The sequence below is a fragment of the Terrapene carolina genome, unplaced genomic scaffold (assembly GCF_002925995.2).
Source record: "Terrapene carolina triunguis isolate 2854851 unplaced genomic scaffold, T_m_triunguis-2.0 Scaffold89, whole genome shotgun sequence".
Lineage (NCBI taxonomy): Eukaryota > Metazoa > Chordata > Testudines > Emydidae > Terrapene > Terrapene triunguis.
In genome coordinates, this window is record NW_020664440.1 from 29,642,429 (window position 1) to 29,655,716 (window position 13,288).

Here is a 13,288-nt window from a genome sequence, read left to right on the forward strand (position 1 = left end):
ACCGTTACAACAGCTGCTACATTACACCTCAGAGGTTGGCACAGAGTTAAAGAGGACTGAGGAATGACGAGGAGCGTCCAGAATTTAAAATACAATGAAAGCGTCCCTACTGCATCACGGGCTCTTCCCTGCTAGCCTCAGCCACCCTTCATTGTCCTTATTAGTTCTCCTCTAGCACAGACAAACACCCCTCATCTTGACAGGACATCTGCTACCATGGATCACTTTGCTTATATGCTGCATCCCTTTCCCCCAACTCTTTGGCTTGTCCTCAGGCCGCATGCTCTTCGGGACAGAAACCATCGTGGCTGTCTGTACGATGCCTAGCACAATGGGGCTATGCCAAGCATGGGGAAAAAAGACTGCCTGCCAATCTGAAAAATCAAGGAAGAGACAGTCTCCTCTCTTCCTACAGATTCAGAGATTTTCAGGCCTTAATGCACCACTGTGATCATCCAGTCTGACCTCCTGCATAGCTTAGGGCAGAGATGTTCACCCGACAGTTCCTGCATGGAGCCCGTATCCTCTTGCTTAGCTGAGCATGCCTGGGTGTGCTGCATAGGGGAGTGGCCTTTGGATATATTTGTAAGACATGTTCCAACTCCAGTCCATGAGCACTCAGATACAGACAGTTCCCCAAAGCCAGTTAGTTCAGATACTCAGGCACCAAAGGGAAATGAAGCCAAGGAGATGTCAGCCAGGATCAGACCCAGGCCTGGTACCGGGCTCTGTTGGACGCTTCAGCCAATGGCTCAAGAAGCTAGTAGTAGATGTTAGGGGAAGACCTGGCCCCTGGAAAAGTCCCCAATGGTTAGAGATTAGTTTAAGGCCTGAAGCACGAGAAGGTTCATCTCTGTTCCAAAACCTTTCTCTTTTCAGCATTTGCTACTGTAACCCAGGATATTCCTATTCTCCAGGACAAATGGGAATCGTGGCAGAAGCAAGAGCCACATCTTTTCCATCTCCAAATCCAACAGAAGAATCTGTCTTCCTCCACTCTGTGCAGATTCCAGCTTCCCAAGGTCAGGCCAGCCGCAGGAGTCCTTGGCATCAGAGCCCCGTGTGACAAACTAACAGCAAAGCATGCCACGAACCCACGCCTCGCAGAGGTGACTCCGCAGAGGCAGCTTGTTCTAGCTATTCCATGAAGCTAGCATTTTAGGAAAAACAGAGGTACTGTGCTCCTTGCTTGCCTACCCTCTGCTCTGCAAGGGCGTTCTCTAAGCCTCCATGTGTTCATCACAGCCTTTAGCGTGGGAAGCTAATGGGAAGGAGAGACCAGTTTAATACGAGGTGCAGCAAAAATAATCCACCCAGCAGGCCCCTAGGTCTGAGCAGGAGGTTTGATCTGTTGGCATTACATGTTCAAGCGCAAAACAGCTCTGTGTTTAAACTGGGGCCTGTGACAAGCAAGAGTCTCCTGCCTGCTGCAGCCTTGAGAACTATACCCCAACCACGGCAAGAGTCCCCTGTCTAACCTTCCCCTCTGGCGTGTGGGATCATTTCCTGCGCTGGGACAGATTGTAACAAGGAGAGAACCACCTCACTCCTGCCTCCAATTCTGGGCAGTAGCTGAATTCGTGTTCTCTTTGCTGGGATGTCCGTGCCTCACAAGTCTCCTCCTATCTGACACGACTCCAGAGCCGAGGTGTTTCATGGCTGGAGTAACGTTGCCTGGGAAAGGAGCCACGCTGGGTTTGGAGTTGTTCGAGTGCTGTTACTGATCCCCGGATCAGCCCCTGTCTGCAAACAGTCTAAATCTAAGCTGCTCTTCTGGGAGCTTGCTGGGAAGCTGTTTGCCAAGAACAGCTTAACATTCTGGCTATGACTCCCCCTGGCCCCCAGGTCTCTCTGCAGGAGGCCAGCACCATTTACTTCTTCAAACAGGCTCACAGCAGCGCTCCTTCCCTGAGTCTCCATTTTACCTTCCAGCTGACCCTGTGCTGCACTCTAAGAAACACACCAAGCTCCTGCTGTAACTCCAGACACATCTAATTAAACTACTGGCTGTGGAAAAGCTCCCATTTCAGCAAGCTTATGTTTTACAGTGAAATGAGTGCTGGTCTATTTGATTTCCTTGTAGGTAGGAGGAAGTCCTGGCCCCTCTGCCCTGATTCTAAAAGGGCCTATTCTACCCCCTCTACAGAGGGGTCAGCAGCAGGGCCAGTTCTCCTGGGCCCTCTGGGACATGGAATCCCCTCCCATAAGGATCAAGGGCCTGGTTCATTTTCCATGGGGCAAACAGTCACCAAACAGTAACCTGTTGCAGCTGCTGAGGAGGGCTTGAACTATCAACAGCTTTGCTGCTTTCATAGCTCCATGAGGAAGAAGTTGTGGGCGGCAGTGTGACCTAATGGCTAGAGCACTGGACTGGGACTCAGGAGGACTATTCCTGGCTTAGCCGCTGGCCGATTCTGGGGCAAGTCACCTTGCCCCTTCCTATCCCTCAGTTTCCCCATCTGTCAGTAATGACCCTGATGTCCTTTGTAAAGTGCTTTGAGATCTTCTGATAAAAAGCACTATAGAAGAGCTAGGGATGATTATTTTTAAAGATCTCAGAGGAGCTGCCCATCTCTGAGATCCCCTTCCCACTTCATAGGGATGTATGTAGATTCCGTTAGCCAATCAGGCTGCCTGTAGCAGCCTCCTGTGAGAGGTTCACTGGGGTCATCTAGCTAGAGGATGCTCCTCAGGAAAGTCCTCACACTCTGTCACGATCCCCTGAAATGTCACATGCCAAGGAGCAGCCAAGATCCTGCAGGATGTATGTGCTAATATTTGCAGAGCATGTTAGAAACATCCCAAGTTCAGCTATGGAAACAATCACAGAAGGGAGAGGAAACAGGAGTCATCATAACTAAGGATAAAAATTTGGGGAGGGATATTAAACCTCATGCTTCAGGGCTTGAGCTGATCTCTGTTGATCTATTAGAGACCAGGCTGAGCCATATATATGTGGGGAAAGATTATCCCACATCTCCCTGTGGTGGATTTCTTACACCTTCCTCTGAAGCAGCTGGTGTTGGCCACTGTTAGACAGGATAATGGGCTAGATGGATCTTGGGTCTGATCCAGTCTGGCAATTCCCAATTCCTGTGCCTTGGTACTCTGGTATTTGCTCTTCTAACAGGTGACCCAATAGACAGCTGCTAGCAATAATATCTTAGATTTCAATAATACCTTTTCACTCCAAGGAGTCCCCCGCAAAAAAAAAAAAAAAGCACACACCACTGAAATGCAGCCACCTCTGGGATGGGGAATGGGAGCTGTTTATCACTAAGCAGTTTTGGACAAAAAGATATTGAGTTACAATTAGACATCAGCTAGAGAGGCAGATTAAAATAACCCAAACTGGGTCTTGGCCAGGATACTGGGACCACCACCCAAACTCCTTGCAATACAGATCGCAGATGTTTGTGGTCAGCACCTCAGTTTTAGGCCTTATTTGAAAGGTGGCACCACTAGCAATACAGCCCCTCCAGCACTGGGCTGGATCCTCATTTGATGGGAGACCAGTCCCTATGGAATCGCTAATCCCACTTCCTTCATGGGACACCTCTCAGAAACAGAAGTGAGATATGACAGCCACAAAGGGCCATAAGCTCAATAGTCCGTGTGCCCATAAAGAATTCTCCACAAAAAGTTAGGTTAAAGCTTAGTATTTGGGGGAAGCATGGACAAAGTGCCTTTGGAAGGCAGAGGGGATTCATAGATTCCATAGCTCCATCCACTGTATGTTGTGACCCTTAGTAGTTACCGATCACTAACTGGCTAAAAAATACTGTCTCATTGTTGCCTTGTACTCCCCCATTGTCCTCTCTGTATCCTCTTGTCGCCTTTCCTCTTCTGCTTAGACTGGAAGCTCTTTGGGGCAAGGACCGTCCCTTTGTTCCATGTTTGTACAGTGCCTAGCACAATGGTACATGACTGGAGCGCCTGGTGCTACTGCAGTACACACAATTATCCAACCTAATCTGCACTGTTGCAGCAATCAGTTTGCAGTGGGATCGCTCGGGGAGCTGAATTAACTCAATTATACAGGATCAAAGATGTCATATAGAGTGGCAGCCAGTAACCAGCCAATCAACTTCCATCTCCTAGAAGCCCACCAGGCAGGCCCCTTTGGAAGTGGTTCAGGGAGCTAGTTTCCACAGCAACAGCTCCCTTCTTAGGGAGGCACATGGCATGTCAGCAAGCGCAGGGCAGGGAGAGCACAAAAGGGTGGAAACTGACCACTGAACCAGTGGCAGAGACACTGCAAAGTGGCTTATCATCAGGGTTGAGATTATGATGCCACCCATATGAGATGAAAGGCTCTAAAGCAGGGGTGGGCAAACTACGGCCCGTGGACTGGATCCAGCCTGCGAGATGTTTTAAGCTGGCCCGCGAGCCGCACCACGCGGCTCGGCCCCACTCCTGCTGGGGCGCAGGGTCGGGGGCCACACCACGTGGCTCGGCTCCTGCTTGGGCGCAGGGTCGGGGGCCGCACCACGCGGCTCCCGGAAGCCGCACCAAGCGGCTCCCGGAAGCCGCGGCACAGCCCCACTCTGGCTCCTACGCGCTCCAATGGCCCCCTCCAGCGCTCCAATGAGAGCTACAGGGGCGGTGCCTGCAGATGGTGCAGCGTCCAGAGCCGCCTGGCTGCACCTCTGTGTAGGAGCCGGAGAAGGGACATGCCACTGCTTCCGGGAGCCGCTTGAGGTAAGCGCCGCTCGGAGCCTGCACACCCCTGAGCCTCTCCCCACACCCCAACCCTGATCCCCCTCCTGCTCTCCAAACCCCTTGATCCCAGCCTGGAGCACCCTCCTGCACCCCCAACCTCTCATCTCCAGCTCCACCCCAGAGCCTGCACCCCCAGTCGGAACCTGCACCCCTTCCCGCACTCCTGCCCCAGCCCTGATCCCCTTCCCACCATCTGAACCCCTCGGTCCCAGCCCAGAGAACCCTCCTACACCCCAATCCCCTCATCCCCAGCCCCACCCCAGAGCCCTCACCCCCTCCAGTACCCCAACCCCAATTTTGTGAGCATTCGTGGTCCACCATACAAATTCTATTCCCCGATGTGGCCCTCGGGCCAAAATGTTTGCCCACTCCTGCTCTAAAGCAAGTTACTAGACATGACACCACATCCACAAACCTAGAAGATTTGCAAGCCTCTGCCCCCAGCATGTAATGGAGAGAAGCAATGAGCTACAGAGAGCAAGGAAGAGTTTCCCCTAAACAGTAACCTCAGATATAGAAAGGTGTGCACCTAACTGGTAAAGCAGGGGGGGATGCAGCCAGGATTCCTGGGTTCTGTTTTCAACTCTGGGAGAGGAGTTGGGTCCAGTGGTTAGCGCTAGGGAGGCTGGGACCCAGGACTAGGACAGCCCATTCCCAGCTTTCCTCAACAACCTGCAGTTCGACTTGCACAAGGACACTTCATCTTCCTATGGCTGAATTTCTACCACCACACCTCCCTCACTGGGGCAGAGGCTGCTTAAGGGACCCTTTTGCCTTTCTATAGTGCTTTCCCCCTAACAATCTCCAAGTATAAGACTGCTACCCTTTCTGAAGGAGATTCTTAGGCTGTGGCTGCCCTAGGCTGTGGCTGGGAGCAAGGAAAGCAAACATCCCTTATCTCCATGTAGCTTTCATTCCCCTGCCCTACCCCAGTTTATCGGAGCTATACAGTCAGAGGTGCTTGCTCTCCATTTCGCGGCAAGAAGAGTTTACCATCAGTCTCCGTGAGAGGTGTACATTTTAAAATCAAGGCCTTCAACGGCTCTATGCACTCTTGGAGTCTAACACTAGAGCTGCCAGGAAGTAGCTGCTGATTGGAAATGCATGCTGGGTAACTATATGCAAATGATAATCCTGAGTTTCCAGGGTTTCTGTGCAGCTTTTATTACCAGATCAGCATGCCCTGGGCAAGTATCTGCCCCAGGGTGTGGCAGCGTGGAACGCTGGGCACTGAATGGGGAAAGCCATGCTGTTATTCTGGCTGGAGGAGCAGAGCGTGGGAAAGGCCACATGAGCACCCTGATCCACAAGCTCAGATGCTGGTGCCGCTAGGGGATTGGGGCTATCTCCAAGTGCTTGCTAAGATGTTACAGAAGAGCTTGTTTGTTAACAAGCATCATTGTTCCTTGATGCACAGAGACCTGGGGAATACCCTCCCACATAAATTCCCTATCTGGGGTCATTTCCCAAAAGCCAGAGGCTGGAATCCTGGTGCCTGGCACAGTACTGCTCTGGCTTTGGTGAGCCACTACCTGTGACCTGGGGCTGCAGAGGAAGTGCAGCTCCCAACACTCCTGGAAGGCGGGCACACCTAATTAAGTGCTGATTTGGCCAGGGAGGGAGGCAAACAGCTGTATGGCCGCTGAACAAGCTCAAACCTGACTGGGGCGACACACGCGGGGGTGGGTATCGCATGTACAGCCTGTTTCAGAGGAAGGCAATGTACCGACCTACTGCATGGGATATAGATAGAGGACACCCGTGATCCTTCAGCAGGCTTTGTCTCCGAATCCAACAGCTGAACTCTAAGGTGCACAACAAACCCAACCCCCCTACCTCCCCAAACCCCAAACCCAGCTCTTTGATCATCTCTCTCCCGTTTATCTCAGGATCACGCCCTGAACACTTACTCCAGCCATGGGCCTTGTGTATGTGCTCCCTCTGCTCATCAAAAGCCGTCTTCTCCCCCTCCCTTCACACAATCTCAGCAACTCTGGCGCAAGCGCCTTCTCTGTAGCGTCTGTAGTCTGGAAGGGCAGACGCTGTATCTCATTGGCTCTCCATTCCGGACCCCAAATGGAAACGTCTCTCCCCCCTCATTTATATCACTTCAGCCAGCCGGTAAGAGAGGGGAAATAACTCCAACTTATTCCGAGTGTGTTTGTGGGAAGAGGCACGCCAGGGAACAAAGCTGTCTCATCGCTCCTCGTTAGCCTCCGCAATCCCTCTTCTGAAGTGGTGAAGGAGGGTAGTAACAAACGGCAGCAGCCAAAGTGAAACTCTTCAGAAGGAGCAAAGTACAGGAACAGCCCAGGCAAGCCACTTCCCCCACCAACCGGCAGTGGGACTCCGCCTTCGATACCTGAGCAAGCCACACCTTTCGCAATCTCCCTGATTGCTAACCCAGAGCCCGGCCTGTTTTGCAATTAATCAGTTTCAGGCTAACTCCGCAACTTCCCTGAAAAGCACCACAGGTAGCAGAAGCACTGGGATTACCGAGAGCTTCAGGGTGTTGTCTGGATCTGAGTCCCAAGATCCATCAAGGGAGGAAGGCAAACTTCCACCATAACTCACTAGCACTTCTTCCCACTGGGCAAGGTGGGAGGAGAATTGGCCTTAGGCTGGGGGAAGGACGGAGTTACAGCAACTCAGGATTCTTCCCCCACAGGAAGTTGCCTGCCCCACCCTTGGTTGCAATGGGCAGGGCTCTTCAGTCAGTGAGTGTGAGAAGGAAATGCTCAGCCTGAAAAAAAGAGTATGAAGTTAATGCTCTACCTGTACCAGGTGGCCTGCAAGCCCCTAAGCAAGATGAACAGATATGGGACAGCTCTTACTAGAGTTCAAAAGGGAATCAAATGCTGCCAAATGAGAGCAGTGTGGGGGCAGGGGGAGATTAGGGTAGAATGCAGTGATGTGCCACCCCCAACTCCCCTAGTCTGTCACATCCGTGTGCACACGCCCTTTTTGAGAAATCCTTGTACAGCAGCCAAACCACAGGCTGGGGAACACAGAGGCAAGATGGCTAAGTCAACACAATGCACCGGGGCTGTCACAGAATCTGGGGGGTGGGGTGGGGGGAAGAGGGGGAGGAGAGCTTCCCCACTGGCTACAAGGAAGTCAAGAGCTATGTTACAGCACCACTCAGTTAAGGCTGTCAGCTCACAACCAACAGCCCCAAGACCCTTGGCACAGCAGCCCCATCCCATCAACAACCTGATGTTACAAGGAAGGGGGCTCAAAATTCAGTAAGAGAAACAGTAATTCCTTAGCTTGGTGGGCTTATTTTCTGGTGAAGCATGCAGTATGTAAGGGCTGCGGTTAGAGCAGCCCTTACATACCCCTAGAACAGTTAGAGCAAGGGGCTGGGGGAGCTACTGGTTAAAGCAAGGGGCTGGAAGCCAGGACTCCCAGGTTCTTTCCCCAGCTCTGGGAGCGGGGCCTAGTGGGTTAGAGCAGGAGAGCTGGGAGCCAGGACTCCTGGAGTCTATTATCACAAGCCTTAGCCTAGGGCAAGGAACTATCTCTTGGTTTTCTTTGTACAGTGCCTACCACAAAGGGATTCTGGTCCATGACTGGGGTTGCTACAATACAAACCATCACCATCAACAGCCTCTAACACTGTCAGTTAAACAATATACTCCTCATTAAAGCCCTTAAAGAATTGGGGAGAATAAACTCCCACCCTGTCCCACACAATCTTAACTTTAACCTTCCAGCACTTCACGGTTAAGTGATTGAACACACAACAGGATAAAGCTAGAGGACCAGCCTCTGCTCATTCACACTGGTGCAATTAGGAGTCAGCCCAACTTCAATAGTTACAACTGTAATCAGGTTTCTAGAGACCAAATGGAGGAGACAGCCTAGAGTCTTCACCTGTCCACACCTCAGATACATACGAATACAATCGTGTCCTCGGAAAAAACTTCTTAGCAAGAACACAGGCTTCTGACTAACAGTAGCAGGATGGTGGGAGCCCCAGTCATGGACGGGACCCCAACATGCCAGGTGCTGTACACGTGGGGGAATCAGAACTACAACAAACAGCACTGAATGCACAGATCCGAGTTAAGATTGTGCCAACACTACAGTGTGTGGAGTAAATCACATTCCTTTTCCTGGATAGTAGCCATGAGGGAAAGATACCAAGGATCATTGAAGCTAGATTCCCAGCACAGGGACAGATGCACACAATGTTTTAATGTCCATTCTTTTTCCTATTAAACACTGAGAAAAGTCAATTTCAGAGACAACAGGAAACAAAAGTTCCTTTCCACCCCCAACACGCACAGCAGCACAGAATCCCCATTGCACAGTCTCACCACTGCACACAGGTGACTCACAAGCCCTCTTGAAACCTGCCTCTCACACCTGCTGCCAACTTAACTTCCCCAGCAGCGCCCTCTCAGTTCCTTGCATTTACGCATCAGAGGCTTTGATAGAAGAGCGGATTCAAGCTGCCAAGGGGTTAACCTTTGAACATGACAGATAGCAGATGCGGCATCCATACACAGCACTAACGCGAGAGGGTATTGACACTGATGGCAGGAGCCATGAAGCCAGAGGCACTGTCGGAATTACTTGCATCTTCTAGTATATTATGTTCCTTCAGTCGCCTTTCTGCTTCACCAATAGGTGATTTCAACAGGGAGCTGCTGAATAGCAGGAGAGTAAGGGCTCTATACTGTCCTAGATCCATACACAGCACTTAGGCTAATAGGAAGCCTGCATGCAGTATGCAGAACCTCACTGTCCTGGTGTGGAGAGAAGCCTACACAAAAGAGCCTTCTGGAGAATGGGAGGGTGATTGAAGAAATAACTGGAGAATATAATCTAGTAGCGCAGCTGGGATTCAGGGCTCCTGGGCTCTAACCCCTGCTCTGGAAGGAGAGTGGAGTCTAGTGGGTTAGAAGAAGGGAGGCTGGGATTCAGGGCTCCTGGGCTCTAACCCCAGCTCAGGGAGACCTAGCAGTTCCAGTAAGGCACTGGAAGCACCAGGACTCCTAGGTTCTTTTCTCAACTGCTTGTGAGATTTTAGGCAAGTCTCTTCACCTTTTTGTTCTTATTTCTCCATATAAGGCTAAAGCTTTATAGTTTGAGGTTTGGAGATGGGGCAGCCCCTCCCTCCCTCCCAACCCACCCTTCTATTAGATCAAGGGCTGCTTCATACAGCAGCAGCACTGGCTGTCACTGAGGCACTACCTCCCATGGTGGGGTGCATACATGTGCCCAACAGTGAGGCAGACATCAAACCCAGTGCATTCCTGGCAGGTCAAGGCTGACATAACTGCTTGCAGCTGTAGGAAGCTGCTCCCTTGCATCACAACTGTCTGCACCGCACCTCAGCTGGGGATACATATAGGCCTTCAGTCATCTGCTATTGACGAATCATGCTAGTAGCAGCAGGGTTAGGGGGGTGGGAAGGGTTGCCTGTAAAGACCTCCTCCCCCTACTCCTTGATGTAGGAGTCCGGGGAGAAATGGATTCCAGCTGACAAGGCCCTTCCTCCTGTGTGGTTTGGGAAATGCAGGCACTGCCCCTTGCCCCTTCCCCCTACCTCTGCTCTTCTCTGTATTCAATTCACACAACCTCTGAATGCCAAGCCTGAAATTTCCACATGCAATCAGCTTCCTAGGTCCCTTGAAGTAAAGTAGGTAATTCATCTCTGACAGACATTTTGTGCTACAGGTGGTGTCAGGAAGCAAGGGGCAGCGGGGGAATAAAAGCACAAAGCTCACCAGAAGCCTCCAGCCCAATGCCTTCCAAGGGTACCTGCCACCCACTTGACCCACGTGAGAAAAAGGCTGATGCATTTAGTGAGACAATTTGCTTCCATGTCGAGAATATGGAGGGTGGGGACTGCAAGTGGGGGTGGGGGAAAGCTTCCACTCCTCCATCCCCTACCACAGTCATCTCCTGCTCCTCCAAGGCCACCACTAAATTAGCAGTGGCTGGAGATAACAAAAGGCTGTTGTTTAAGCCCTAACGGAAGCTCTGCCAACTGGGTAGAGGCTAGATAGACAGAGGACTCCAAGCCAAGGGCACTTCTGAGGCAAACCACTGAACAGCCTCTATTGTGCTGTTTTATTTTGGACACCCTGCACTAAGGACAGATGGTGGGCCCACACCCATTACACACCTAAACTGCTTGCAAAGACCTAACATACCCTGTTCTATAGCCCCTTCCAGTCAAGAAAAGCCACACAGCTAGCCCATGTTGGGCAGCTGGGGAGGGAGCACTGCAATGAGTCCCACTAATGTGGCGGCCCAGAGGATCTGGTGTCCATTAAGGCCAGCCAGGAGCTCTGTCTAGAAGCCTCATGCTGGAACTCTTGTCCTGGGAAGGAGAGAGGGTTGGTATTTGAACCTGTGGAGCTGGGGGGGAGGAAGGGGGGCAGGGCTCATACATAAGGCTACGTTTTAGTCACAGGTATTTTTAGTAAAAGTCAGACAGGTCATGGGCAGTAAACAAAAATTCACGGCCCGTGACTAGTCCGTGACTTTTACTAAATATACTGGTGACTAAAACAGGGGTGTGGGGGGGGCTGCCCAGGGGCCCCACAGGTGCTGGGAGAGGGCAGCTCGGGTGCTGGTAGGGCAGGCAGCGGCGCATCGCCTGGGACCCCCGCTGGTGCTGGAGGGGGATGGTGCTTACTTGGGGGGCAGCTCCCATTGGCAGTGCCTGCAGGCAGAGGCAGAGCGCAGAGCTACCTGGCCAAGCCTCTGCCTAGCAGCTGAGCGAGAGGGATGTCCCCACTTCCGGGGAGCCCCCCAAGTAAGCACCACCCAGAGCCCGCCTCACCCCATCCCAAGCCTCAATCCCCTGCCCACTCCCACCCAATCTCTGCTGCTGGGGAGTGGGGGTGGGCGCGGTGGCCTGAGACTGCCCCAGCAGCGGCCGGTGCCCCTGGCACAGGGGCTGCCGGCCGCTGAAAAAGTCACAGAGGTCACAGGATCTGTGACAAACTTGCAGCCTTACTCATACACAGAATCCTCCCAGCCCTGCTGCCTTTTCCTGGAGCCTGGATCGTCACTATAAGGAGGTTTCCGCTGCAATATGTACAGAGCTATTTAATTCTACAATCTCTGGGTGGCACAAGCCATTCCCAGGACTACTGTGAAAAAGCATAGGGCAGGGATTCTCAACCTTCATTGCACCGCAACCCGCTTCTGACAATAAAAATTACTACACAACCCCAGGAGGGGGGACCGAAGCCTGAGCACACCCGAGCCCCACTGACCCAGTCAGGGTGACGGGTAAAGCTGAAGCCCAAGGGCTTCTGCCCCAGGCAGGAGGGCTGTAGCCTGAGTCCCAACATGCAGGGCTGAAACCATCAAGCTTCGGCCTCGGGTGGTGGGACTCATGCTTCGGCCCTGGGCCCCAGCAAATCTAAGCCAGCCCTGGCGACCCCGTGTTGTGACCCACTTTGGGGTCCCGACCCAGTTTGAGAACCACTAGCATAGGGTGTTAAACTACTCAGCGGCACCGCCTAGTAACAATGTAGCAAGACTACCATGCACAGACTACAACTGGATATTCCTCCCCTTGCATACCCTCTCCTCCAGCCCATTAGACCTTCCCCTAGCTTTCCAGAGAGATTAACAAAGAGCAATCTCCCCAAGGTAAGGCCGTGTGTTCCATCCCCCCATGTGGACTCCAGAATGTTTAGTAAGCGCTGTCCCCCTGAGGAATGGCAGCATGGCCACCTCCCATTAATATGCTCAGTTACTTGCAGATGTGCCCAATAAAACTAATATGTTGCTACTTGGGCTTTAATGATAGTAACCAGGGATTTGCAGCCACTGAAAGTCTCTTAGCATCATTTGCTCAACAACCACCTTTTATCTTCTTTCTGCCCCTCCTCCAAAGTCTTCTGCCTGGCACTTGGAGCAGAAAAACTCAGTCCTCTTGCACACGCTTTGAGTCAAACAGGCGGCAGCTCCGATTAGGGTGGGATTTAAGAGCCAAAGAGGCCAGCCTGACCGTCCCTGCGCTCTTAAGCCAAAGGAGCAGCCAAGGCATCTGCTTAGACAGAGAACAGCTGCTCGCAACCCTACCCCAGCCATGGCTAGGATGTCAAGCACAACCTCCCAAGGAGACACACATCAATCTGATTTCAAGTAAATCCTACATGCCATGAAGAAGGTGCAGCCACAGCGCAAGCAGGCCTGGCTCATTCTGGTTTGCAGACAAGGGACCGTCATTGAGGCATATTTCTTGGCACAGCTTGCTAATTGTTTGACCACTGCTTTTGGGTTGCCAAGAAAAGACATGAGAAGCAAATAACAGTGTACAACTGAATTCAGTCCAGCCTCACAACAGGCTGGTGCCAGGGAGGCAGTATAGCTTAGTGGGTAGGGCACTGGGCTGGGACTTTGGAGACCTGGATTCAATTCCTGTCTCTGGGAACTGAACCCAAGCCTGGTGTTTCTGGCCTGCTGGGTGACCTTGGGCAAGTCCCCTCACTGTAACTCAGTTTTCCCCTCTGTAAAATGGGGATAATGATACCAAGCTCCATTGTAAAGTGCTTTGAGATCTAGGAATGAAAAGCACTATGTAAAAGCT

General features: G+C 51.9%; 1 protein-coding gene across 6 annotated transcripts in view; it reads right to left on the reverse strand.

The window, feature by feature from the left end:
• The window catches only part of MARK2 (microtubule affinity regulating kinase 2), a 100,702-nt gene that overhangs the window by 34,993 nt on the left and 52,421 nt on the right, over positions 1-13,288 (reverse strand). The window contains exon 1 of one of the 6 annotated variants that reach the window (XM_024213602.3): positions 6,633-6,690. The exons of the other annotated variants lie outside the window; for them this stretch is intronic. Within the exon in view, the coding sequence (XP_024069370.1) occupies positions 6,633-6,671 (39 nt within the window). The 5' untranslated portion in view covers positions 6,672-6,690. Of the gene's footprint in view, positions 1-6,632; positions 6,691-13,288 lie in introns of those variants that run through there. 6 annotated transcript variants of the gene reach the window in all.